The sequence below is a fragment of the Pteropus medius genome, unplaced genomic scaffold, assembly GCF_902729225.1.
Source record: "Pteropus medius unplaced genomic scaffold, Ma_sr-lr_union100, whole genome shotgun sequence".
Taxonomy (NCBI): domain Eukaryota; kingdom Metazoa; phylum Chordata; class Mammalia; order Chiroptera; family Pteropodidae; genus Pteropus; species Pteropus medius.
The window spans coordinates 28,103,067-28,129,556 of NW_024354502.1; the positions used below are offsets into that span (position 1 = coordinate 28,103,067).

The following is a 26,490-nucleotide window of genomic DNA, read 5'->3' on the forward strand; positions in this document are numbered from 1 at the left end:
CACCAGCATAAACATCTTGAAGGCAGTGCAGTATAAATAGTTCTAGATACTGTTAAGTAGAAACCTAGAGAGAACTTGCCCAAGACTGAGTCTTCCTGAACGTTTGTGTTCTTGCTGACCTTCCCTGGCTCTCAGCCGAAGAAATGGAAGGCTATGTCAGGTTGCTGCAAAGCTTTCTTCTTTCCCTGCTCTCTACTTGTGCCTGCAGATGCATATGCCTTGGCAGTACTAGCGGCTAATAATCTCATTGAGTATAATTTTAGGCATTTTCTAAAACTCAGTCTCAGTGATGATGTCAGACTTGGCCTGTAGCTTAGACATTGAGAATTCTGCTATAATGGAGAAGTTTTGGTGGCACTTGACATTCATGGACTTTGTATTTGTTCTGTGTCTAATACTGTATTTGTCATTACAAAATTATGAGTCATATTGGTGATATCAAATACATGCTCTGTAATACTAAGAACTATGCTAAAGATCTGCCAGTCAACACCAGTACATAGCTACTAATGAACTTCAAAGCCGATTGGCACATTACCTAACGTTGACTGAGATGTTGGCCTGCTGGCTCCTCCCAGTGGCCGCTGGTACACACAGCGACTTCACTGTCATTGAGATAGATTTCTTGCTTCATCCGAGGTTCAATCTTACTTACCTGAGATCAATACATTACATTAGCGGTAGCAAGGGACTGATGATCCCCAGCCTATGGCAATTAGAAAAGGCAGAAAGGCAATATTGATTTATGCTGTGGTGATCCTAGGCCCTAATCTTTTAACCCTCAGGAAACCAGACAGACTGTGCCTTGACAGCATGTTGTTGTCATTAGATAAACTGGATTCTTTTCCTCAGGAGACTCAATCTGGTCATCTAAGTAAACTGGTCATTTCATTTTCTCATAGGTCAATTTCACTATCTTTTATTAGACAGAGGGCTCAGTCTCTGGGGAAATTCGTGGGTGATTTGAGTAGTAACATCAAGGACATCACTGTTATAATAGTGCCTTATAATTCTCCAGCATCTCTCCTGAAAGCATATAAAACCCTTTATAGAGCCTCCTTCCATTCCCACAACAATGCTTCAAGGGCCAAGGCAGAAATTATCATCACTATTTTCCAAGGAAAGACACCACTATAAGGTCTCACAGCAAATGGTTTTAAGAGCTAAAATTCATTTCCTGGCTCTGTTCACCAAATTGTGCCTTCATTAAGCATAAACACAAACTGTAATATGTTGACAGTTGTATATCAGAGACACAAGGATAAGAGAACTAATTTACAATAGTGGCCAACACTTCAGCTGCCAAAAAATAGCTAGCTCAGAAAGTAAATTTAAAAGCAGCAATCCCATTTTCCCTACAGAAATTAAAGTGTATTGAACTTTCTTTTGTATTCAGTAGTAATCCAGCAAAAAAGCAAGCTTCCGATATAGAGGTTGAGTAGTAGTAGGTTGAGCACTAAATTCTGAGGAGCCAGGATGCACTTGGTGAATGCAGTGATAACCAGCAGGTGGCAGAGGAAGTAAATTTCCAAGCAGCCAAAAAACAAACATTCAGAGAATTTTTTCCCTTCCCTAAGGGATGGGGTGGAGTTTGTACAGGAAGAACTAAAGGAAGCCAAGATCTGTGATTGTCCCAACACATGTAATCTGGTCACATGGATACAGGAAGACTGGTGTGGGGAAGGACCATGAAAAGAGCAGGCTGGGAAACATGAAGCAAGGGACACGAATGTAAAACTAGTCTTAAGTGACAAGTTTTCCCTCACATCGCAGCACAGGCAAAACCACGACCACACGGAGGGGGTAGACATATCTGGTTTCGAGTTTCTGCAGGCCCTTGCTGAATAATCCTTAGCTTTCCTCCATCTCTTGGCTCTTCTGAGGTAGGTCCCCAGCTCCCTCTCTGACCCCCTGACCTAAGCGACCCCACCAGTTTCCCCTGAGGAAACAATCAATGGTTGAGGGTTGCAGGGCCTTGGCTCTCAGCCCAGTGCCCTCCCCCTACCCCTACCCCGTGCACTGACAGGAGGTTCCTGTCCATTACACAGACTTCTTCTTTTCCTCCCTTTCCAAAAGCATCGGAGAGGTAGGAGGTTTGTCTCAATGTCTCTGTGCAGGACCTAAAAGGAAGAGGTTAGGATGAAACTGCTGGGAATGCGCAGTGCCCTCTGGGCAGACACAGGCCCGGAGCCCATTAGTCTTGCTCCTTTTCAGTGGACATTCTCTTCTTTGTCACACAGCCCATATAAAAATGAAGCAGCAGCAATTTTTATTTGAGGGACCTAAACTGAAAATAGGTTTAGAACATAATTTAAAAAAATAAAACAGCAAAAGTAGCAAAAAATATATGACCTTTTTAAAAACATTTTCCTTTTTTGTTTTTAATATATAGCAACTGATGCCTCCCAGCCACCAGGAGCATCTTACCCAATGGGTAAATCTCTGGTAACGACCCTTTTAAAAAGACATGTAAATATATACTCAGATTTATACACTTTGTGTTTTCTTCATAGCTATGTACAAAGCCCCCAGTTTGGGGCTGGGCCCCAGGGCCACGACACTGCTCCCAGCCTTTGCCTCCCCATCCTCTGGTACCAGGTATTTGGTCAGCAAAGCAAATTAGTATTGGAATTAATAAGCCACTGGCACCATCTATCTGGAGCAGAGGTTGCCTTCAACTGAGGCCTGAAGCACTGATGTCCCCTCACTACTATTGTAGCCCTGAAGACAAGGTGCCTGCCACCGGAACACAGGGGCTTATGGGTTATGGTGAAGCAGACAAAACCAACACAGGAAAGCTCAGTCAGCTCTCGCTGGTATGCCTGCTCACCTCCCACTCCCTAACCCTCCAGGTAATGCCAGGTGGCAGGGAGGGGTCTTGGTCCAACATTTGGAGTAGCCATCAGCAAGTGCCTGCCTCTCTGCTCCTCTCTCCCACAAGCAGGCTGAGAGGAGGAAGAGAGGTGAGCCAGTGGGGCGAAGGCCTCAGGTAGGCAGCTGGCTCCTGCCAGCAGGAAAGGGACAGAGGGGAGGGCAGTGAGTCCAGCGGGGAGTGGTGGGTGAGGGTTACAGCTGATGATGGAGTTCAGGGAGGGGCAGTGCTGGGGTGCTAGTCAGCGTCGTTTGAGTCCACCATTGGCAAGCTGGGCTGGGTGTCGGGGCAGACAGGGCTCCTCAGGCAACGGCTCATGAGAGAAGACAGAATCCTCCCCTGAGGAGCAGGTAGAGCTTCGGGTATCGGGAAAGCTGGGAGAGTATTGGTCCAGGGGCATTGACAGGTCCAGATACTCCTGTGATAGAAGAGACAAAACAACAATGGATCCAGCACTCTCACCCCTGTGGTGGTATTAATTCACAGAGATGTACTTAACTGACGATGACTGAAAATCTAGGATGAGACAGCCTCACCTGGTTGGAGGTCAAGGCCACAATGCGGTCCAGGTCTTCTACCAGCTGCTTGAAGGTAGGTCTTTGAGAGGGTACTGCGTGCCAACAATCCCGCATCATCATGTATCTGCAACAGGATTGTAAGGTCAGGTGAAGAAAGATGTAAGTGAGATTAAAAATCTCATCGTGGCGGTACTGTGGGAGAAATGACCAGGAAGGGCTGCTTTATCTAGCTAAACACTTCTTTCTTCTCTTCCCACCATGCTCATTCTACCCAAGGGCCTAGCTCAGGACCTCCGGCATCTTCTCATGCTTACAGTTCATTGGTGCAGTTACTGGGCTTGTCCATACGATGACCCTCCTTCAGCAGCTTGAAAAGCTCCTCCACAGGCACGCCAGGATATGGGGAACCACCCAGAGTGAAGATTTCCCACAGAAGCACCCCAAAAGACCACCTGTGGATGAGCACAGAGCCCCTGGGTGTTATGAGCACAGAGGTAGGCCAACCTAGAATTCTTTCCATCTCTCTTTCAGCAGTATATCAGATTCTCACCCTGAACCTACCCTCCCCAACGCAAATCTTTAATTCCGAGGAGCATAGCAGGAGACAGTGCAGAGAACAGATCAGCCTTTTGTCCCCCAGGAACAAAGTGAATGGATACAGACAATGTTTTGTTTTTTTCTCTTTGAGATGGAAGGAGACCCTTTTTGATCCAGAGGGGAAGACAGTACCCTAATATACTGGACATTTTCTGTCCCAAATATCCCTGGCAATTGCCCATTTCAAACTCACACATCACTCTGGTGGGTGTAGATCCGGTCAAACAATGCCTCAGGTGCCATCCACTTCACAGGCAGTCGGCCCTGCAAGCAGTACGGGGAGATTGGGGTGGCCGCAGGCAGGGCAACAAGGGAGTAAGGAGGGTACATGCAGGGCTGGACTTGGGAAGGAGTGTGCATATTCAGCACATCCCACCACATGGTTTCTCAGGCAAAGCAACCTGCACTGGGTCACAGCAGAGAAATCTAAGTGGGAGAAAACCTGCCTGGCAGAGTCCTGGGCAGAAGATATGCACCTAGTGGCCTTGTCAGCACTTACATTGGTTGTCTTTTTGTAGTAGTCAATGTGGTGAATGTCTCGAGCTAGGCCAAAGTCTGCGATCTTCATCACATTGTCCTCCGTCACCAGGACATTCCTGGCAGCCAGGTCTCGGTGTATGCACTATGGAGAGAGGAAGGGAGGCCGGGGGAGGGAGAGATGAGAGGAGAGTGGGATGCAGGTGAGGGGGGTGCATGAAGATATGCATTAGTGTCCAGCTGCCTGAGTCACTCTGTACTCCAGCACTCACTTTACAGCTGGTAGGCAAGCCCACTTGCCTCCCAGGCCTTCTCCGGCCATACTACTCACCACATGAACATTCTAGTTCCCTGCTAGAATGTCCCTCTCCTCAACTTCAAACCCAGCCATTCAGACACCTCCAGCTCTAGGATTTTCAATCATGTTAGCAAACCCTCTGTATCTGCCTCCTTTCCTGGTCTTTCCAACTTTTAGCTTTGGATTTGTACCCGGAAAGGCTGAACTTTTCTGTTTATGTCCACTCTGTTTAGGTGTATGCTGTATGCTCTCAAGCCCTGTCTCCCCAGGTACAGCATATCCACACTGGGTTGGGGCCCGAATAAAACCAGCATTTACTGAGCACCAAATATTAAACTTAACACTCTCATACAACTTCATTTTATTCCTAAAACCATTCTTATTTTATACTTGAAGAAACAGAAAATATTAACTAGCTGCCCGAGGCTACACAGAAAGTGCCAGTGCACAGATTTGGACCTAACTCAGTCTGACTCCCAAGGCCACAAAGCTACACTGGCTCTCTTGACTCTGACGTTTCCTGAGAGCCTAAGAAAGCACATGTAGTCAGTGCTCAATATGTCTGTGACTCCACCGAAAGACAGCCATAAGCTTCAGTACAAGGAGGGCTCTGTTCCCACCCTGACTTCACCCAGGGGAGCTGTCAGGTGATGCACCTTTTTGGAGGCGAGATATTCCATGCCTCGGGCCACCTGATAGGCACAGGATACCAGGTCCTTGGAGGAGAGCTGCTCCTCTGGGTTGTGGCTGGGATTGTAACAGTATTCCAGCCCAGGAGGCCTCCGGGCTTGCAGGTACTCCCGTAGGTTGCCCTTGGAGGCATATTCCACGATGACGTACAAAGGACCTGAAGCATGAGGATGAAGAGGCCATCAGGGCAGGCAGGCCAGTAAGCAGGTTGCGCCTCACCTCAAGGAAACCCAACCCCCAATGGCATATCCTAACCTAACCTCCCCTCCCCTTTAGGGAACCAGGGAAATTCATTCCACTGCTCAAACAGAGGGAAATCATTCTTCCCAGCACAGTCCAGAAAGTTCCCGAACAGAGTTGGGGATAGAAGCCCTAATCTTCCGTTACTATCCACACAGTGTCCGTGAATCTTGGCACCCGTATTCTCAGATGAACACCAATGGGCATCAGCCCAGACCCCAAGAAATGCATTGCAATTGCTGCTAAACCTGCCTCTCTCCTTACTCCAGTTCCCTAACATGGTTCAGAGAAGTCTGATCACTGGTACCCAGTTCACTATCTTCTCCTTGACAGATACTATTAGTTGAACAGCAGGCCCGGCTTCCCATCTGAGACCCTACCCCAAATAGGGTGGGAATGCTGGCCTGGCTTAGTGCCTACCGTCCTGTGTGCAGGCCCCCAGCAGGTTGATGATGTTCTTGTGTTTCCCAATCATCTTCATCATCTCCATTTCTGAGATCAGGTCTGACAGGTCTTTCTCCGTTGCATCCGCTTTGTATACAAACCAGAGAAAGGGATGATATTTACTTGGGAAGGGAGGGCAACAAGAGAAAAGCCAAGGGACAAGGGATGAGGTGGATGTCCAAGGAATCCTGTTTCCCCTGGAGTGGCTTCTCTTTTCCCCTTTTCACTTTCAAATTTATTTTCCCTTCCCTCTCATGACAGCTGTTGTTGCAATATGTGGTAATGAGTGGGGCAGAGGACACAGTAAGGAAAATCAGCTAGTGATGGAATCTAGAATAAACACCCGACCACAACCCAGGCTGATCCCAAGGCACAAAGTGAAATTATGGCAACCTCAGGATGCAGGATGCCCCCTCTACTCCCAGGTAACCCTAGGCAGGCTGTGCAGCAGGTGTAAGCAAAGAAAGAGCACCAGAGAAGGTGTTCTGTTTGGCCCGGGACCCACAGTTCACTTGGCAAGGAAAGGGATCATTTTTGTAAGGACAGAAACTTCACTTACACTTCAACATCTTCACAGCCACTTTGGTCACACGGTTGGGTTTGTCCTTGTCCAGCCCAATGGCCTCTGCCAACACCACCTGCCCAAAGCAGCCCTCTCCTAGGGGTTTGCCTAAAACCAGTCTTTTGGGGAAACAAAGGGTGGTGTAAGTTGGGGTGGGTAGAGTTCAAACTTTGAGAGGACATTCCATCTCCACCTTTCCATATTTCACCCAACTGCGAGTGGGAAGTGAAAAAGATTCTAGACCCATCTGGTACACCTTCATTCCCCAGATGGTCTCAGTATAGTCAACTCCCATCATTAGAATAACAAGCAGGGGACTTCTTCATAAATTGAGAGTTAGAATATTACCTATCTCGAGGCAGCTCCCAGCGGGGGTCTTCGGGAAGCTCATATTCAGAAACTCCAGCCAGCATTGGGGTGCCACTGGAGGAGAGACGTGAGGGCCGGACCAGCAGAACCCCAGAGTTCATGGATGCGCTGGAGTCAGCTGACACCTACAGGGAAGCGTGGGGTCACCTTTCTAGCAAGGAGACGGGGAGAGGTACGGATTCTTCCAATTCCTAGCCAGGGCTTTTCACCAATGGCAGAGGTATATATGTTACCTGATGTTCCTTCCCTAGCACAGAGTGGCAGAAAGAGCACAAGAGGCCAGAAGGTTTAAGGCCTAAAACGGACTGCTTTTTGCCACTGTCTAGCTTTTAACATGAACAGACCATGTGTGCCTCTTCCAGACTGACATTTTATAACTTATCATTGCAATAACAGCTCTATTTTGTCCCGATTCTTTGTGAAAACCCCACTTCCGATTATGGATTCCTAACTCCCAAAGCACCTCCCGGAATTAGTACAGTTCTGCATGGATGTTCCTCCTCTCACACGCCTTCACCTTCTGTTCCATTTTCTTGGTGGAGAGGAGGGTGGGCACACAGGAGAGAGGGCATTTTGGGACCTGACTCAGGTCCTCCTCTCTATTCTATCTTCACACCTCTAACTGGGACAGTTTGAACTCACAATCCCTTGCACATTCAATCCAGCTGGGACTTTCTCTCAATCCATGTGCCAGGTTACATTGGGCACATGGAATTCATGGACTAGAACAGCCAGAAACCCAACTCTGGAGCACATGGGCAGGACATTCCACTGCCCCAGCCCAGAAGCCAGAAAGCAAAGTCGAAGCAGTAGGCTGGGGACACTGGAAAGGCCGGACATTAGCAGGTCCTGGAGAAGCCCCTGGGGGGCACAAGGAGAGAAGGTGATGCAGAGCGTGCAAATCCCCTATCTACTTTCTGTTACCTGTCTGCGCAGAGGGATGCTTTTGGCCAGCTTGTGCACAGCCATCTGGCTGTGGAAGTCACTCTTCTTGGTGCCACTCTTCATCTTGTAGATGATGACAGACCCCACCATGCAGGAGATGAGGAAGGCTCCCGTGCAGTAGATGATGATCTCCAGGTACAGGGGTGAGGTCATCACCGCCGGTCTCTCCTCCAGGGCTGAGTCAGTGTGAACAGGGTATTAGTAGGCTCTGGAGACCCAGCCCACTAGGGTCCCTAGCTCCTAGCTCCATAAGAAAAACAACACCTGTCTCCTTTTTTCTGGGAATCTTTAGGGCAGAGAAGAACCAAGTCAGGTCTTAGCTAGGACTTGGGTTCTGGCACTGAGCAGATCAGACATCTTGTTCTTTGAGGCTTCCTTATCCTGACTCAAATCCCCTAAGAGGGATCAACTAGAACTATTTTGCTACATGGGGCCCGTTATCATTAATTCAGGAGCCCTTCTTGCTCAGCTGGATTGCTGGGCTAGACAGGTACAAGGTACCCTGCAAGGGACAACTAAGAAGTCCCTTCTTCTGAATGCCTATCTCAGCCTCCACATGGAAACATGGCCCTTCACTGCAATGCCTTATCACTGTGTGCATACACCTATCACGTAGGGACAGATAAACCATTTTACGAGTCTTTTGTTCTGACAGTCCATGAAAGCCGGGATGGTGCCTTGTTAATTTCTGGAGGCCATAGCACCTGGCATATAGTGGTACTCACAGAATGAGGACAAATGAGGGCAGGAGGAAAGGGTGTGTCTGTGTCCTGACTTAATATCTCACCTTTGTCACGTCAGACATGTAAATATTTACACCTAGCCAAACCACAGGCCAAACTGACTTAATTTCTAAACATGTCTGGACTGCTTGAGATTAAAAATATAAACATCTTTTCAGTTCTTAAGAATTCTACTCATAGGCCCTAACTCCTAAAGCTGAAGAAGGAAATGGGGGTGGGGAGGGGTCATGTTTTATTCTTTCCTCCTATCTTCCATTTAGAATTCACCCCATTCCCACAGAAGCCCATCCATTCAATCCACCATTCCTTTCCACATGAGAGACTGGGAGCATTTACGTTCAGCCTCAGAGTACCGGCTTCACAGAACACTCCATCCCCACCAATGTGAACACAGCCTTGCTCCCAACCCTCCCCTTTAAAAATCCCCAGCCAGCCACGGAGGCAGACACCCTGGGGACCTCCCCCCAAGATACACGGGGTGTCACCCCGACTGAGTTCCAAGGGAACTTCTGAGGCCTGACAAGATGACAGCAGAGCTGATAACAAGGAGAAGTGTTTGTTTTTCTCTTTCCCCAGTGTTAAGAAACGAAGACAACTGAGAGGGAGCACACACGGGACAGACAGTGACAATGCTAAAAACAGAACACTTCTCTGCCTCAAGCAGGGGTGTTATCAGACCCTGTTGGGCAAGCAGGGCAGAAGAGGAGAGAGAAGAGAGGGCAGTGTCGGCAGTAACAAGAACAGCACAGCACCCAGACCCACATGCAGGACCCTCAAAGAGGCAGTGACCACTAGCTCTGGCCCTGCAGTCACCAGCCCGCCACCCTGAGCAGGCTGCAGGCTCCTTCCTTCCCGGCCCAACACATAGACCTCCACTCTTGGGACAGAAGAAACATCAGTAGCCAAAAAAGGATAAATGGGTACCATCCACCAGCTGCAGCTACCTGAGACAGGCCTTACTTAAAGCAGCTCAAGTCTACTGGTCTCCGTAGAACCTCTCTGAGACCAGAGGAGGGCCATATAGAAAGTGTGGGGGTGGGGGGGTGGAGGCTGGCAATGCTAGCAAGCAGCAAGCCCCTCTTTACACGGTGCCTCCATTCAGTTAAAGAAGGAGTGGGGCCCTTTCTGAGACATTTGGGGCTGGCAAAAAGGGATCAGAAAAATCAGGGATGGCTGCTAGACCCAAGGATGGAAGGAGCCTGCCCTAGAGGACAGCCTGGCTGCAGGTTAAACCCAGATCCCATGCATGCATTGCATTGGCCAAGGGGAGAGCCAGATGCAGATGTACAGGTGGGAGGCCTCTGTGTTTCTGCAAAACGAGGAAAGCTCCTGTGTGAGCTGAGAGGAACTGACCCTCAAGGGTGGAGAAATTGCTGGAGCCATCCACTGGCCCACAGACCCCGTTCCTCTACCTCTCCTGGCTCTGTGTCTCCCCCAGTCCCGCAATGCATGGTCCCCCCGTGCCCATGGCGAGGGCAGGACATCGAGAGGAGAAGTACAGTGTATACCTTCCAGAACGGTCAACCATGCAGAGTGATGGGAGAGTCCGATAGAGTTACCCGCCAAGCACGTATACTCCCCCGCGTCCTCAAAGGAGACATTCCTTAAGTGAAGCACTTCCATCTCTTTGTCGGTGGTATTAACTCCGGCAGTCTAGAAGAGACAATGGAAGCAAAATGGACAAGCATAGGACATGAGACCTCTAGAGACACAGAGAAAGGGAGTGAGAAAGAGAAGGGAGAAAAAAAAAACAGAGGAAGAGACGCTCCCCAGTGTCTCCTTTGCAACAACGAACAGACAAAAACCACCAGGCAGCGAGACCTGTTAGAGAGAGAGACCCTGAGGGAGGAACTCCGGCAGACCTGAGACAACAAGGGCTGGTTATGACCCTTCACCAGACGTTGGCAGCCCCTGGCCCATCCAAGCATGCGGGCAGTGGGCAGCATGGAGAAATGGGGACCGGCGGGCAGGGGGGCTGTTTGGTTTCAGGTAAAGAAAGTCAGAGGGCACACACAGGAGGGATGGAAGGGTGCTGTACTTACACACACACACACACACACACAGTCTGAGGATGGTGGTTTACAAGGGAACACCTGGTACCTTCTCATACCCACCACTCAAACCTTCAGTCTGAAGTATCGTTCAAAACACAGCAAGACTGTCCCCATGAATGTACACGAAGCCAAGGAACACACAGAAGGCACAAAGGGAGCAGATACCAACACAATACCAAACCAAACAGCCTCCCAGGCCGGGTATTTTTCCATGGCTCTGGGCACTAGAAATATAGCAGGATAACAGGGAGAGTTGGGTGCTGGCTTCCCCACCTGCCCCAGCAGCTTGGGGCCAAAATCAAACTCCCAGCACAGGGCCCCATCCATCTCCCCGTTACCTTTTGCCACAGGTCTGGTGACAGTGAGCCACGCAGACTGGTTAGCTTCACCAATATAATTGGAAACCTTACACACATACTCCCCGCTCTGGGCCTCTGTCACATTGAACAGGGTCAGCACTTCCGCATCCGAGCTATTAATCCCCGAATGCTGGAACAAACCAACGACACGCCAGTCAGTTGGGCAAACACTGAGATGTGCCCATACTTTGCTCTCATGTAATGTGAAGGCAGGTAGCTAAGGCAAGGAAGACGTTAAGTGAGATTTATCATCTTTCCCTTTTTAGGAGGCTGAAACAAGTTGGCTTTAAAATCCAAAGGATTTGACTGCAAAATAACTTAAAAAAAATAACTGCCCCCATCAAATATTCTGTACTAAACCCACTCTTCCAGGACTAGGGCAGAGATTGTGAATGGCCAGAAACAGTGGCCAAGGTCTAAGGTCATGGTCCCATTTCCTAGACAGTGGTTTCAGCACCGAAGCAAAGAGGAAGGATAGCCAATAAATCTCTGGGACAGCCAAGCCAGGGGAGGGTGAGGTCTAACTCTGGGACCAGGAGGTAAACCACTTTCCCAGCTTCTGGTTACTTCCTGCAGCAAGATCCACTGGAGAATTAGGCAATTACCTTCCCTGGATTAATGAAGCATTCAGGGACAATCAAATGTCTGGGAGTGAGAGGAAAAAAGAAAGAACATGCCATTACTCCCGATACTATTTAGAATTTACCTATGGCATTGCTTTCCTAACTCCTCCTGAGCGGTGCCCTTATCATTCACTCCACTTGCCAGAAAAAATATGACTAGGGAAGCAGGGTAGAGACTAGGAAACACTTGCTGGAAAGGCTTTGATCCTGGGCAAGGGAAAAAGCAGGAGTCCAAAGGCCTTCCTTGAGTAGCTGACCCAAAAGCCTGAGCAAAGTCACTCTCAAAGCTCTTTAGAAACCAGCAATGCCCACCTACCTCCCATTGCACCTCCACTCTATGACCTGTCGCTAGTCCTGGGGAATGTGATTAGTCCCTATGTAAGATGGGAACGTGTGCCTGAAGGGTAAGGGATGAGTCCCAGTCATGGGCACTGAGGGTGAACACAGCAACTTGGTCTCCTTCCCAGCACCCAGCCCACAGAGACTGGGAGCCAAGATTACCTTCAAGATCTGGACATAAGGCAGGTTGTCTGGACCAATCTTACTCCCATTCACCTCGATGTGCTTTAGCCACTGGATGTGGGGCTGTGGGTCACTGTATACTTTACACATGAACTCCACATTGCTGCCCAGGGCCACTGTTTTGTTGGCAGGCAACCCTGCCTGCAGGATGGGCCGGTGAGGGGACCGCTCTGTAGAGGAAGGGAGAGGAGAGTCTTGTCAGGCCCTGTGATAGCCCGCTCCTGGCTGGGATGCTGACAGAGGGAATCCCAAAGACCACAAAGAGAAGGGCACTCCCCACTTGGCTTTCCCTGTGTTGGGCAGTGCACTGCCCGGCCCCTCTGCTGAGCCCCTTGAACAGGAGGTGGGAGAAGGGACACCCTCTCCTCAGGCCCTAGGCTATTAGGAACCTCTTTTCCAAGGCAAGGCCTCCGTATTTATAGGCAAAAGAAGTCTCCCTTGCCCTATAACTTAGTCACACACTCAGACCGAACTTTCCTTACCTACAGTTACAGAGTCACTTAGATTCTTGTTGTTCAAAGTGTGATCCAAGAGCAACAGCCCAGCATCACCTAGGAGCTTGTTAGAAATGGCAAACTGCAGGCTCAACACCACAACTCCTGAACCAGAAGTTTCTTTTTAGACTATGTCCTCAAAACCAAGACAGAATGCTGGATATGAAACTCTACTTTAAGATATCTATAGATTGAGATTCAGAATGTCTAGAAAGAATAGGCTGCAGTAACAGCGCCTGGCGTCTCATGCGATGCCCTGGAGTCAGCATGGGTCTGGAGTTGTGCATTAACTAGGCGTCTGACCACACCGAGCCTCTATTTGCTCTTTTCTAGAGTGGGAATAATGGTACCTTCATTGCAGGGGTGCCATGAGAATTGCAGGTGATATGTTTAAAGTGCCTAGCATACTGTTGGCATTCATGAAGCAATAGCTACTATTATGTTGAATTTAACACCACTATTCCAGTCACCTCTTACAGGAGAGACTATCATCAGCGCCTTTCACTTGAACAATGAGTCGTTAGCACTATCTGATCTTCTCAACTCTATTTCCAGATAAGAAAAGCTGAAGCACAAAAAAGGAAAGTGACTTGCTTAAAGTGACAGAGCGATTCCTTGCCAACACCACCCTAACTCTATCCCTAACTAAACCTGGACCCCGTCGCTGTTTTCTCAAAGCCCCTGCTCTCTTCCCTCTAACCTCCTGCTCCTTTCGCCACTTGCATTCTTACCCACGACATCAAGCTGGTAGGTATGGTTGATGCTGCCATACTCATTCTCCACAATGCAGGTGTAATTGCCCTTGTCAGAAGGCACGACGGAGTCCATTATGATACTCCAGGTGGCATAACGGACCTGAGGGGAAACATGTCAAAGGGCTCCATTGAGAGTCTGGAGAAAAATGCAGGCAGAAGCCACCTGGCAGTGTTAGCGTCCTGTGGCACTTACTCTCCAGCCCGAGCACAGAGCACACCACCTGTGCGCACTGCGAGGCATGGCCTGCCTACCCCCCAGCCCATTCGCATGCTGGAAAACACACATTAGGCAAACTCGGTGTGAAGAACTCTGGATGTCTGCCTGCAACAGCGAATGCCATTTGTGAGCTGGACAAATGTGCCTTCGGCACTCTCTCAAAAAAAAAAAACCAGGAAACTTTCTCAACTCTACACCTTATCCAAACTATTCCTGTGCCAGAATGGCTCCCCACTAAGAGTCTGGCCTTTCTGCCCTTGATATCTCATTTCGAAAACCATCTCTTCTGGCCCAGTCTGTAGTCAAAATTGTTCTCACTAACGCTCTATACCTCTAATGAAGCGCTGGCCACAGCTGCTTTTCATGACAGTGCTCACGGACATCTGCCCTCCTACGAGACTGGCAGTACTGTCTTGTACCACTCATAGCATGGTGCCTTGCATACAGTAAGTGTTTGGTGAATTAATTTAAAATGTTTCCATATTTTTTCTGATCTCCTGCTTTTCTTACACAAGATAAAATGAGAAAAGAGCAGCTAAATGAGATGGGAGAGAAACAGGGACTAAAGGGCTGATCAGAGACTCTGAAGAAGGTATTCCAATGAAAATGTTCTTCCTACAATGTAAATGGGCAAAGAACATGAAAGGAAATGGAAGGCGTTTATTAACATCTGAAAATTCTAAGTCTGTTAATAAGCAAAACAATGCACAAGAGAATAATGAGATGCTTTCATCCATCAAATCTGTTGGCAAATATAGTGAGCTTATCATTCTCATACTCTGCTAGGGGAGGGCGAATTAATTTTCTTTTTTAAGAAAGTAATTGTAACCACAATAAAGTAAAATTTAAAAATAAAATAAAACCAGAACCAACTCATTATCTGCATCATCCTTCCTTAGAGCAAATATCACAATGAAATTTTATGTTTTCCCATTGTACTTTGAATTGTCTTGGCTAGTATACTTTCTAGAAAGACATGTGTTCAAGAAATACTGATGTAATAAATGAATAAGTGAATGAATAAATAAAATTATCTAATTACCAGGAAAAAAAGAGTAATTGGGTAATATTTATCAAGAGCTTAAAAAATGCTTATATACTAGTAACTTCGCTTCTAACAATTTGTCCTAAGGAAGAACATTTAAAAAATGCTAACAAAAATATAAGTACAAAGATAGTTCACTGTAATATTAATTACAATATTGAAAAGCTAGAAAATAAATAGCACAAAACAGTTCATCAAATTATGGGACATTCTGATAATGGAATATTATGAAGCAATGAAAAATTAGCTCCCAAATCTGTGGCAAAATATTCATGTTATAATGTCAAGTGCCAAGATAAGAAACTACATACACGACGTAATCAACTATCTAAAAACCACATACAAAGAAAAGAGACAGAAAAATTTAAACTTTATTTGCACTACTTTATATTGGAAAATTTTCTAAAATGTATTGCTTTTATAGTTAGAAAGTACTATTTGAAATAATTAAAGACATGTAATAAGGATTTTCAAAGTTGGCTTCTCCCATGCCTCTTACTCTAACTTTCGTATCTACACACGCACCTTGTAGCCGCCAATCCTGTGGTCAGGTTTAAACTCCTTGCCATTTTTCAGCCAGCGCAGTGTGGGGTTAGGAGTCCCACTGGAAGGGCATTTAAACTTCACTGTCTTGGCAGCTGGCACTGCATGCAGTTTTTTTTCCATCTTTTCTGGGGACGTCCAGTATGGAGCCACGGCTATCCAGGGAAAGCCAAGAGAGACAGGCAGGGGGCTGGTCAGGCTCAGGAGCAATAGCCCAGGTCAGGAGCTGGAGGCCCCTGCCCAACTTCCCAACGACTGTGAACTATGCCCCCGCTGATCAGGATGCCTGAGGGAATCCCACTGGCAAGCACGACAAGCCCACATGCCCACTCCTCCTCCCATTCTCCAATCAGCTGAGCCACTCCCTTCCCGCCCAAACCCAACAGCCAGGTCCGAAGGGTGGTAACGTAGGAAACAGTGTCTCACGCATACGGTTTGGTTTGGTGTTATCTGTCTCTTTCTCCTCTGAAGAGGAGTCATCATCGTCATCATCATCCTCTGAGGAAGGGAGAGCATCTATGGGAAGGAGAAAGGGGCAGTGAGGTCCCTCCGAGGGAAGGGGGCTCTCTAGATTTCCATCCTTATCGACAGCCACCCCCTACATATAAAGGCCAACCCACTTATCGATGAACACGGACTCCCTCCCCACACTGACTTCCAGGCCCACTCTTCCCTTGGTGACTGTCTCTCGGTGGGATAAAAACAGTTCATTAAGTATTGAATGCACTATGCTTGCCACCTTCTTTCCCCAACCCAAAGAACTGCCCCTCTCTGTCCAGATGTCATTACACTGGGCAGTTCCTCTTTCATTTGATTCTACCCTTCACTCAGAGACTCTCCCCACTTATGGTACCACCTGGTTGCACTGGGTCTCAGAACGAGCACCCAGGGAACCTGCATCCTCCTTTGGCCTGCTAACCTTTGAGAAATCCAGACAGAACTAGGCACACTGAGGCCAGAAGCTATTTCCAAAGCCATGGGCTGAACGACCTACAGTCAGACTTTTCCTAGTATGCATCTGGTAAGGTTTAGAAGCTGCCGTTCTTAACCAGAGCTGATAGGGAGGCCACTACACAGTCCATAGCTGCCAACACCTCTCCCCAAGTATCCGCCCCTTTTAAGAGGCTTGACATGCATGTGGTCACCAATCAGGGTTCCTGCCAGGTCTTTCTCCAGTCCTTCCTAGTGTTTTGGGGGGGTCTGGAGGGAAAGAGAGGAGGCGAGTCCCTGTTAGGGGCAAGTTCTAAAGGACGCCTGAGTTGGGGAGGTGCCAAGCCCACACCCTGGGGTACACAAATGGCAGAAAGGAAATTTCAGCTCTACTTTGTTTCATCCCACTTTTGTGAAAGACACATTCTAAAAGTGGCAGATTCCCAAAGTCACAGAGCTCTAGGGTTCCCTGGCTGCCTTAACATAGGTCCATAGCTGGAAGACAGATGTTTTCCATAAAGCCTGTGGATATGGCGATGCACCTGGATCCTTCTCCATCTCAGTAGGGACTTCACGACATATTCTGAGACTCTAATCACTAGGCCGAGTACCAAGTCCAAATGGCAAGGGAATGAGAATATGGAAGCTGAATGAGCCCTACATAGCACCCTGGAAATCTGGGCAAGTGGTAGAAAAATCAGTGTCTTACTGCCCCAAGAGTATCAGTAATCACCTCCGAGGTAGATCTGGAAAGCCCCAGATCTGGCCCAGGGCCTGCGCCACTTGGTCACCCCTCTGAAAGCTAAGCCACGCAGCGGGCAGGGAGCAATGTTAGTGGGCAGCAGTTTCTGAAGCAGAGTGGGGGCAGATCACGGAAGGGGAGGAGGTTCATCATCCCCTGAAACTAGCAGAGAGGGTAGGAGGGGTGGATCCAAGGAGAAAGTGAGGGCAAGGCTTTGCTACCAACCTGAGACATTGACGGAGAAGTAGGTGGTGTCGCTGCCTGAGGGGCTGCTGGTCACACAAGCGTAGAGGCCAGAGTCGGTAGGCACGGAATCCCGCACCTCCACCTCCTCCCCTGTGATGCGGGTACGGTTGCTTTCCACCAGCTGTACCCCGTCCCGCAGCCAGTTGATGCTCTGGACATCGTCCCGCAGCCGACAGCGAAGCTGCAGCAGGTCACCAGGGTGGACCAGGAAGGACTCCACTTCCACAGGGGCTCCCCAGGGCTGGGCTGCAGCCACCCACAGGGGCCAGGAAGAGGAACCAAGGGACAGGAAAGGAAGAGAAGGAGAGGGAAGGAGGAGAGAGACAAAGGGAATTATGCTAGCTGCACTGAGCTGCCACATCCCAGGGGCCACAGAGCTGGGGAGGTAGGGACTGGAATACGGGTCAGTCAGGAAAAGGCTGGCTACCTTGGAACCCCATCTCTTCTTCTCTACCCCAGTCCTCCAAAGGTCAAAGGAAGAAAAAGGCAAAGTTAGGAAGCAGCTGCAGCAGCATTAAGCAGTTCACATTTCATTTCCCTCCATCTAGGGGGATAAGGCCTGCCCGCTCCAGGACTTCTGTGTCCAGAGTACCCCCTTCCCACATGCTCAGTTCTTTGCCAAGAATGGCCACTTCCCAGAGGAACACCCCGTTTCCTTTTGGCTAGGTCAGCCTCACCCCTTTCCTTAGTAACAGTTGAAGACATCCCACCCCTCAAAAATCCAGCAGCCCCACCCAAGTTGAGAGAAGGCAATTTGTCAACTGGGTGGCTCTCAGTTCAAGTGATTCAGCAGTGGGGGTTTGGCCCCCGCAATGAGTCAGATACATAAGATGCATATGGGGGAAGAGATAGCCCAAAGAGAGGTCAGCTCAGGAAAGCCTCTAGCTAACAGGTGTCAGGCCAGAGGCTTCGGAGCTTTTGCCTATATTAGGAACAGAGGCCTGCAGCTGCCACAAAACCCACACTTGTGCTGGCAGCCTAAGCCAGTGCACACAAAGCTCCTTTCTCCTCATTCCACTGCAGGGATCCCTCTCTCAAGCCCCCCACCTTCTTCTTCCCCAACACACTGTCACATAAGTCCAGTCTCCCTTGACTCTATTTTCTCGGAATCTGGATAGTCCACAGCTCACAAGATCTGATGAGACTCTGTCCACACAACTATCCCTATCATGACCAAAAACTCCACACTTGTGCTAAAAAGAACGCCTAAAGCCAGACACACCTAAGAGTGCACTATGCCAGGCTGTTATCCACCTCATGAGCATCCCCTTTTTCACTAACAAGGGGTAAATCCAGTTTCTACTTTCCTTCAGGAGGTTTAAGCATGCCCCAGCATCTTCTGCTAACCGTCCACTCCCCACCAAAAGAATGTGCTTGGTGCAACTTGTATCTACCAACTGACTTAGGCGCCATTGCTTTGGGCAGTCTTATTTCTCACCAATTCACCATCAGAGGTTCACCTGGGACACCTCACACACCTCCATGGCCCTGAAGGGCTTGTGTCTCTGCCTGGCTCTCTCTATTCACCCTCCGGTTCTCCGCTGGGCTGGTAACTCTGCCTCAAAGGCTTTCTGATTCCTGGTCTGGATCAGGTGCCCTCCCATTGCACTTGTCACACTGAAAGAAAGTCCCCTTTCTTGACTGAGTTGTGAGGGTGGAACGTATCATATCTACCTTTAAATCACCTACTATGGTGCCTGGCACACAAGAGTTGCTCAACAAATGCCTGCTGGATAATGCAATAAATAAATATGCACAGTCACACTGTCTCCTTATTGTCTTCCTTTCTAAACTCCCTTTCCTTCTTCACCACTCTCCTTTTAAATAACTTATTCTGAAGTGCTAAACAAGTTTCCACTAGAAGCCTTACAAACGAAGAAATGGGAGTCCTGAGCGACAAGTGGCACCGAGAAGTAATCTTCCTCAGTGAGGCCTCGAATGAGGCTGGGGGGCCAAGGCTGAAACCCAAGGGCTCTGTCTTAAATATTGGGTAAATACTGAACCATCAAAAAGGGGGTGCTGCTTTAAAAGGGTTTGAAACCACTAGGTTAGCACTCATTTATTTTTGTGAATCACATCGAGAGGAGCACCAACCGCAAAGGTGAGCAGACCACACAACTGATTAAAAATAAGCTTTTGTGGGTCTCATAAAAAGTTATTCTTTCCATTTTTAATGGTTTGTGGTTTGCCAAAAGAAAGTAGAAAAAAAGCAGTTCAGACTTGACCGTTAAGGAAATAGAAGACACTCCTATTGATCCCATCTCATTTCCCTTCGTGACCTCACAGATGAAATATTTTGCAGCTCGTGATCTGTACCAGCCGGCCGTTGGTCAAACTGTAAACTCAGTAAACTCAAATTCTTAGCCTCCAGCATCACAGCCTATTTTGACAGGTCCCAGAGACAAAAAGATAGGAAAGAGAACACGGGCATTTCCCCAAGTGTAAGCAGCAAAGGGACACTGGCCCTGTTGAAACCAGCTCTGGCTGATTCTAGCTTGGAGCCCTTACTTCCCGTTCATTCCAACCAGTTTTGTATAAACAAAACTCTTCTATATGATCTATACAAAGCCTCAAAACCTGCTTTCTATTTCCTGCCCCTGGAATTCAAACTCGCCCTGATCCTCTAGACCTTGGTGCACTGTGTCCAATTATTCTCTTGATCAAGATCCTACACACTGTGTGTAGGATAAAATCTAAACCCAGTTTGACGTCTAAGCCTCTTCACAATTTGTTCCCATCTCTCCATACAACCTTCTTCTCCCTACCTTCCACTCCATGTCTGGCTATTCTCGGCACCGAATGCGTTTTCCTCCCACAACAAAACTTACTCTTGTTCACGGCTGTCAGCCACTTTTCTAGAGTCCTCCTGCCCCATACTCCTCAATGTGCTCCATCAAAGACATCCAGGAAGCGTTCTGTTGGCGCTAGTGTGACGCTGTTTTCTGTAAAACGGTTGCTGTCTGAACCCCACAAATTCTCACTCAATTACATATCGTCTTGTATAGTTTCTTTTTAAAATACCTTTATCAAGATATAATTTGCATGCCATAAAAATACACAATTCAATGTTTTTCAGTATATTTGCAGTTATGCCACCAACACCACAATTAACTTTTTGGAACATTTTTATCACCCCAAAAAGAAACCCTGTACCTGTTCAGTCACTCACCATCGCCACCCCCACCCCTCAGTCTAGGCAACCACTGATCTGCTTTCCGTCTCTACAGATTTGCCTATACTGGATATTTCATGTCAATGAAATTATATAATACATGGTCTTTTGTCACCAGCTTCTTTCGTTTAGCATGTTTTTTCAAGGTTCTTCCATGCTGTACCATGTCTCAGTACTTCATTCCTTTTAATGGCTAAATAGTATTTCATTATACAGATATATCACATTTTATTTATCCATTCATTGGCTGATGGACAGTTGGGTGTACTATTTCCCATTAAAAGTATCCATGTCTCATCTCTTCTAAGAAATAGCAAGCAACTCATAAAGCAGAATTGACTACTGCAATTTTCCCACAGTGCCTAACAATCTTAGAAACATAGAAGATACTCACTGGGTCTTGAATTGAATTTAGCATCTGGCAAAGGCTAATTTTTAGAGGAACCAAAATCAGACTATAGCTCCTAGGTTACAGGGGTTTTTTCATGGAAAATAGGGCTCCTGGGTGTCAGTCTCCATTTACAAAGCAAGGATAACACCACTTTCTTCTAAGAGGTGATTGAAAGATCCTTAACTACTAACTAATTTTACTGGGCCCTGCCAATCTGTGTCAATGCCCTGAAGAGTAGTCCTGACCTTGGGGAGTCCTACGTAAGGTGGCTGGTGTGAAAATATCACAGCTCACTGTTAGCCTGCAGCAATCAGGTCACTATGTTCCATTCTCTTTTGGTCTTTCCAATGTCCCTATTTATGTCCTCATTGGAAAGGCCCTTGCATCTGTGGCTCCATCTCCTCTGAGCTGACCTTTCTCTGGCCAAGACCACTGGGCCAGGGCTACGCTAGTTGTTAGGTGTCAGTTAACAAGAAAGGAACTGACATTTAGATTGGGTTGGCCATGTAAGATGAGGGAAAGAAAGCCAGTTTATTGCTCAGCCACTTGAAACCAACGTTCCAACTCTTGGAGAACTTGATTAATTGGAATGGGGATGCTGTGAGGAAAGCAACAAACTAAAAAAAACACTCGCTTCATGCATCTTATTTCCTGAGAGACGAGGTGGGGAATGGAGGCTGGAGGACATTTGGTATCTGGATTCCATGGTGACCTAGTCGGAGGCTTAAAGTGTTTGGCATGAGTCAAATTACAACATCCATTCACTCTTACAAGCTCTACATGCAATATGTTCAAAGTGCATTGTGGAAAACAGGTCCACTATGCTTCAAGGCCAACAGCACAGAATCACTATTATCATCTCTGGGAGCAGGAAGGTGAAGGTTAGGGCTTGACTTGAACATCCTTCGAGGATTAAGGTTGCCAATGCCTTAGAGAACTCTCCAGAAAATAGGGGAGAACAAAGGTTGTTTAGCTGCCCAAATCTGAGATTGAGGAAGGAATTGCTCCTGAGGTGGCTTCCTGGGACAGTGCAGTTGTCAAGCGGACCATGGAAGGCAGGCTAGATTGGTACCTCTTTAGTAGGAGTGAAAGGGAGTCACACACAGATCACCAATCCCATCTTGCTTCTCTAACGGAGCCTCTCTATTCCTTCAGGGGAAACTAGGAGTAGATAGGGACCCACAAGTTTTAGTAATTCAGGAAGCAGCTAGAGGTGGGGGTGGTGTTTCCCATGGTGTTCTCAAGTCTAGGCACGTGGAGGTTAATGGAGCCCCACTGAGCCCCTCTCCCTTTCTACTTTCCTTCAAAATACCATGGCTTTGTCATTCCCAAGAGGCCAATAGGATGCAACTTTTTGCTTATGGCAGATCTAGCCAGAAATCGCCATAGTGATCTAGCAGGCAGTTCTGCTCTGGATGCATTAGATCAGATCCAAGTTCTTGATTCTAAATCCCTGCGTCTTCTGCCAGCTATGGGCACTGCATGGGGAGAGGGAACAAAGCCCTGAGGAGGCCCAAACCCATATAAACCTTGCTATTCTTATGAGATGTGACTCCAGCTCCCCCAAATCCAAGAAGATAGGGAACTTTCTTCAAAATAGCTATCATTAGGTGCCTCTGTGAGCCCTTGTCACTATACAAGAAGAAAAAAGAGATTCAGCAAAAGAACAGCAGACCTAAGCCTGGCCCTAGCCAGGTGATCAGATTTACATAACACCTCGATACGTATAAAGCACTTTGTATTGTGATATGGTACAACTGGAGAAGAATATAAGAATCCAGTATAGGCAACCCAACACAGGCTCTAAGGTTACAAAACTCAAAAGCATTGGTGGTCAGAGCAGACAGCAGTATTCACAGCGGAGGCTGGAAATAATGGCAAGGAAAGGGGGAAACTAATAAGGATTTAGATTGGAACCAAAAACTTTGGTGGAAGCAGGAAAGGTGCTTCTGAGCAGAGTTGTACCTTGGAATGAGGAAAAGTGGGGGATGAGATCACACTCTATGGCCTGCGTGGAACAGAAGATTCACGGTAGAAAATAGTAAAATTAATAATAATAATAATTAATAATAATAATAATAATTATTATTATTATTTTGCCTTGTAAGGTAGGGAATAGAACAGAACCATTAAAGAAGTCCCAGGGAGCTAAAGAAGTCCCAGGGAACATATTTCTCTGTGGTGACTATGAATGCAGGCCATTCATGCCACATGGACAAATATACCTAAAAATGTATTTCAAAATACCACTTCACCAGCTCTGGCCTCATAACAGCCAATTTGGTCTGGAAGTTATCCATCCCCCAAACCCCACAACTTAACATGACCCCAGTGACAAAAACGACATTTGCACAGCACTTTGCAATTTACCATGTGCCTTCCCATATATTGTCTTGGGATCCTTAAACAACTCTGAAAACAGTAATACTAATACTGGCCGATATTTATGGCATGCTTACTATATCCCATATTCTGTGATGGCTTTTAACACAGGCTATCATTTAATCCATACAGCAAACCTATGATGGTGTTATTATCTCTGCCCTATGGACATGGAAGCAAGCTTACTTACTATGTGCCAAGCACAGTTCTCATTTAATCCCCACAGCAATCCTGTGAAGTAGATAATATTATTATCCTCATTTTACAGAGTGGACGCTGAGGCACCAAGAGATTCAGTATGTGTCCAAGGTGGCCCATCTAGCTTAGCCACCAGCTAGTGGCCAAGTTGAGATTCAAACCCAGGTGGCCTGGCTCTCCAGAATCCACACATATCCAGATCTCAAGTCTACCGCTTTAAAAAGGTAGTATCTACCTTCATTGTGTCTTTGCATTCCTTGACTTCAGAAAAGTGACTAAAACCCTTTCTGTTCAGCCCACTGATCCTGTGTAATGGCACCAATGTCTCCTACCTTCACACATGAGATTACTGAGTTGGCTGCTTTGGCCTTATTCCCCTTTCTCATTCCCTCAATTTCCTCAGCCCCAAAACTACTACCTTATAGCTTAGTGCTTTTAACTTATAACTGTGCTTTCCTGTTCATGTTCGTCTACCCTTTCAAGTTGAGCAGGTGTGACTGTGCACATTTGGCAGGTGATGAAATTGGAGGGAGAGGGAGGACATTGTGATAGTGGCGGACTCGGGGCTAATAATGCTGCCCTATTTTGGCATGGCATTCAATATCTACAAGGCACGTTAATTCACGTTCATGTTATTCCTATTCATTCCCATTTAAACAGGAAAATGGAGGTTGAAGGATTTCTCTCAAAGTCACAAAATAGGGGTTAACGTTGCTGGTTCCTAGGCCCCTCCACAGTGTCTTCCTTCTCATAAAGCACGTAGGACAGTGAGGTGACCCACTCAGGTACTTAACAGCTCTGCCTTGGCTACAGGTAGACAACACAGCTTCTCCCTCCCTCTCTGTGTCCCTGGCTCAATCATGGATCAGTCACCTGATACCTTGCCATGTCCCAAGCCCCTAACCCTTGATTACAGCTTACAGCTGAGCTGATGACCTCTGATGACCCTGCTTGACTCCACTGAAAAGATTAAGAACTTTAGGCAGAGGGCTCATCAACTGTCCCATCAGGCCAGTTCTCTCGATAACACATCCTCACTGTCCCAACTTCCAAGCCCTGATGCCTCCACATGGGCACTCTGCATCCCATCCCCTCATACTCCTGAGAGCCTGTTTTCTCCTCCTCCAGAACCTGGAGCCTCCCAACTACCTCCCCTCCCCCACCTCAGCTGTCCAATCTCCCGGTTCCATCTTTTCAGCCAAGCCAATACCCTCACTGCTTCTTTAATTTTGCTTTCTCCCACCCAAAGGACTTTGATTCTCCTAAAATGCCTTTCTCCTCCTATCAACTCCATCACTTCCCTAAGATTTCCCCAACTACATTCTTCATCTCATTTTTACTGTGACTTACAAATTTTCATGCCTTTATCTTGCGCTTATTCACGCTGCTTGGCTGAGGGTTGGTCCATATATAGTATATGTCTTACGTACCCTCTGAGTCAGGAGCGTGTCATCTACATTCTACACTCCAAAGCACACAGAGCTAGAATAACCAGCCCCCAGCAAAATCCAGGCATGATGTCTCAGGGTCATGATTTCTGTCATCTCTATGAAATCCTTTTGATTTTGGATTTCTGGGTTAAGAAAATTAGGGGAGAATGCTATCCTCTTTAGTAACATGGGGAACTGGTGGTCCAGGAATGTTTACAGTCTTGGCACAAACTCCCCAGAGATAAATGAGGGGGCAATTGTGGGTAGGGGAGGAACTCGGGGTGGCTTTGAAAGCAAACTTAAAAGGAACACAGAACAGCCCAGCGGGGCCCTGGGAGCCCTCTGCAAAGGTTTTTTATTACGTTATTTTGGCTTTGAAATGGAACTGAAAACTTACTTTAGTCTGGCAAGGCCAGGCCAGAAAGGGGAATCTCACCAAAATCCTGGGAAACAATTATCATCCTGCAAGGCTTGGGGTACAGAGAGAAGCCTAAAGACATATGATGCCTTGAGCTCACAGTGTCCCCAAGATACAGGGAAAGCTGCGGAAATGGGGAGCACAGGCATGAGTGGGAGGGAGACAGGAACACCAAATCAATTAGCGGGATCCGACACCCTGATCCAGCAGCATTCACCAGTCCCCTGACCCACGGGATCTGGAGTACAGTTTTGTTTTGTTTTTTTAATAGAAAAAGGGAAAAAAGTAAGAAGGACCATTTTGCATGCAAATGGGCCACAGCCAGAAGAGCCCATTAAAATGTAAAAACTCTACATTCAGCCTGACAAAACTGTGCAAACTGCTGTGTTTGCCAGAGGGGCAGCAATACAGCTCCCGACAAAGGGACCTAGGAACAATGGTGGGCTGAATGGCCTCTGTCAGCAGGTCCCCTTGCGCGTTGCCATGGGGACCCCACTGGGGCTTACTAAAGGTATTTCCTGAGGAGAAAGGCAGTGCACACATGCCCAGGCAGCCTGGCTAATCCTGACAGGAAGCCATCGCCATTCAGCAGCCCAGGGGCTTGGGGCTGGAGTTTTGTTTTGTTTTTATTAAAAAAAGATTTCAGTCTTTTGTGTGTCCCACCTCATCACTGTAATTTAGTGCAGAGCTGCTTGCGCTGGCCAAAGCTGCAGCTAAGGTCCTGCACCCGCCCCACGACCCCCCAAAAACAGCTCCCTAGTAGTTGGGCAGGAAGAGGCCCAGGCATGCAGAACCTCACTTGGGAGACCCAGGCCGAAAGCACTCAGGACCCAGAGTTTTGTGTAAATCTTTAAACAGATGTTATGAGGGGTAACACAGTACTAGAGCAGGGTCTGGGGTTCGAGTCCCTGTGCCGGCTTCTGCCTGATGCCTCCACCTCCTCCATACTGTCATATCATACTTTTTTCCCTCCCAAGGATTGTGTCCTCCACTTCTCCCTACATCCCACGATGGGGAGAGCACTCTCAGGCTGGGGACAAGGACTGTAATTAAGTGATTAACAAAGGAATATGCTCAGGAGTTGTTTTAAAAAAACTTCCCTTCTTCCCTTCTCCCCATCAAAAGCTCTCACCCTAACTGTTTACTGATGCACTATGTACGGAGCCAAAAAGAAAACTCTTCTACACCCATGTCCCAAAAGGATTCCCACTACA

General features: G+C 47.5%; 1 protein-coding gene across 10 annotated transcripts in view; it reads right to left on the reverse strand.

Annotated features, from left to right (window-relative positions):
• Nucleotides 1–2,246: 2,246 nt before the first annotated feature.
• Nucleotides 2,247–26,490, reverse strand: part of FGFR1 (fibroblast growth factor receptor 1) — a 45,512-nt gene continuing 21,268 nt past the window's right edge. For 3 of the 10 annotated variants that reach the window (XM_039853896.1, XM_039853901.1, XM_039853902.1), the window contains 16 exons: nt 17,265–17,531; nt 15,794–15,883; nt 15,350–15,522; nt 13,539–13,662; nt 12,293–12,483; nt 10,264–10,408; nt 7,986–8,188; nt 7,047–7,192; nt 6,696–6,817; nt 6,113–6,223; nt 5,419–5,609; nt 4,487–4,609; nt 4,181–4,251; nt 3,705–3,842; nt 3,409–3,514; nt 2,247–3,290 (listed from right to left, as the gene is read on the reverse strand). In XM_039853896.1, coding sequence (XP_039709830.1) covers nt 3,114–3,290; nt 3,409–3,514; nt 3,705–3,842; nt 4,181–4,251; nt 4,487–4,609; nt 5,419–5,609; nt 6,113–6,223; nt 6,696–6,817; nt 7,047–7,192; nt 7,986–8,188; nt 10,264–10,408; nt 12,293–12,483; nt 13,539–13,662; nt 15,350–15,522; nt 15,794–15,883; nt 17,265–17,531 — 2,378 coding nt within the window. In that variant the 3' untranslated portion in view covers nt 2,247–3,113. The remainder of the gene's footprint in view (nt 3,291–3,408; nt 3,515–3,704; nt 3,843–4,180; nt 4,252–4,486; nt 4,610–5,418; nt 5,610–6,112; nt 6,224–6,695; nt 6,818–7,046; nt 7,193–7,985; nt 8,189–10,263; nt 10,409–12,292; nt 12,484–13,538; nt 13,663–15,349; nt 15,523–15,793; nt 15,884–17,264; nt 17,532–26,490) is intronic. The other 7 variants (XM_039853900.1, XM_039853899.1, XM_039853898.1 and 4 more) reach the window with 7 other exon arrangements.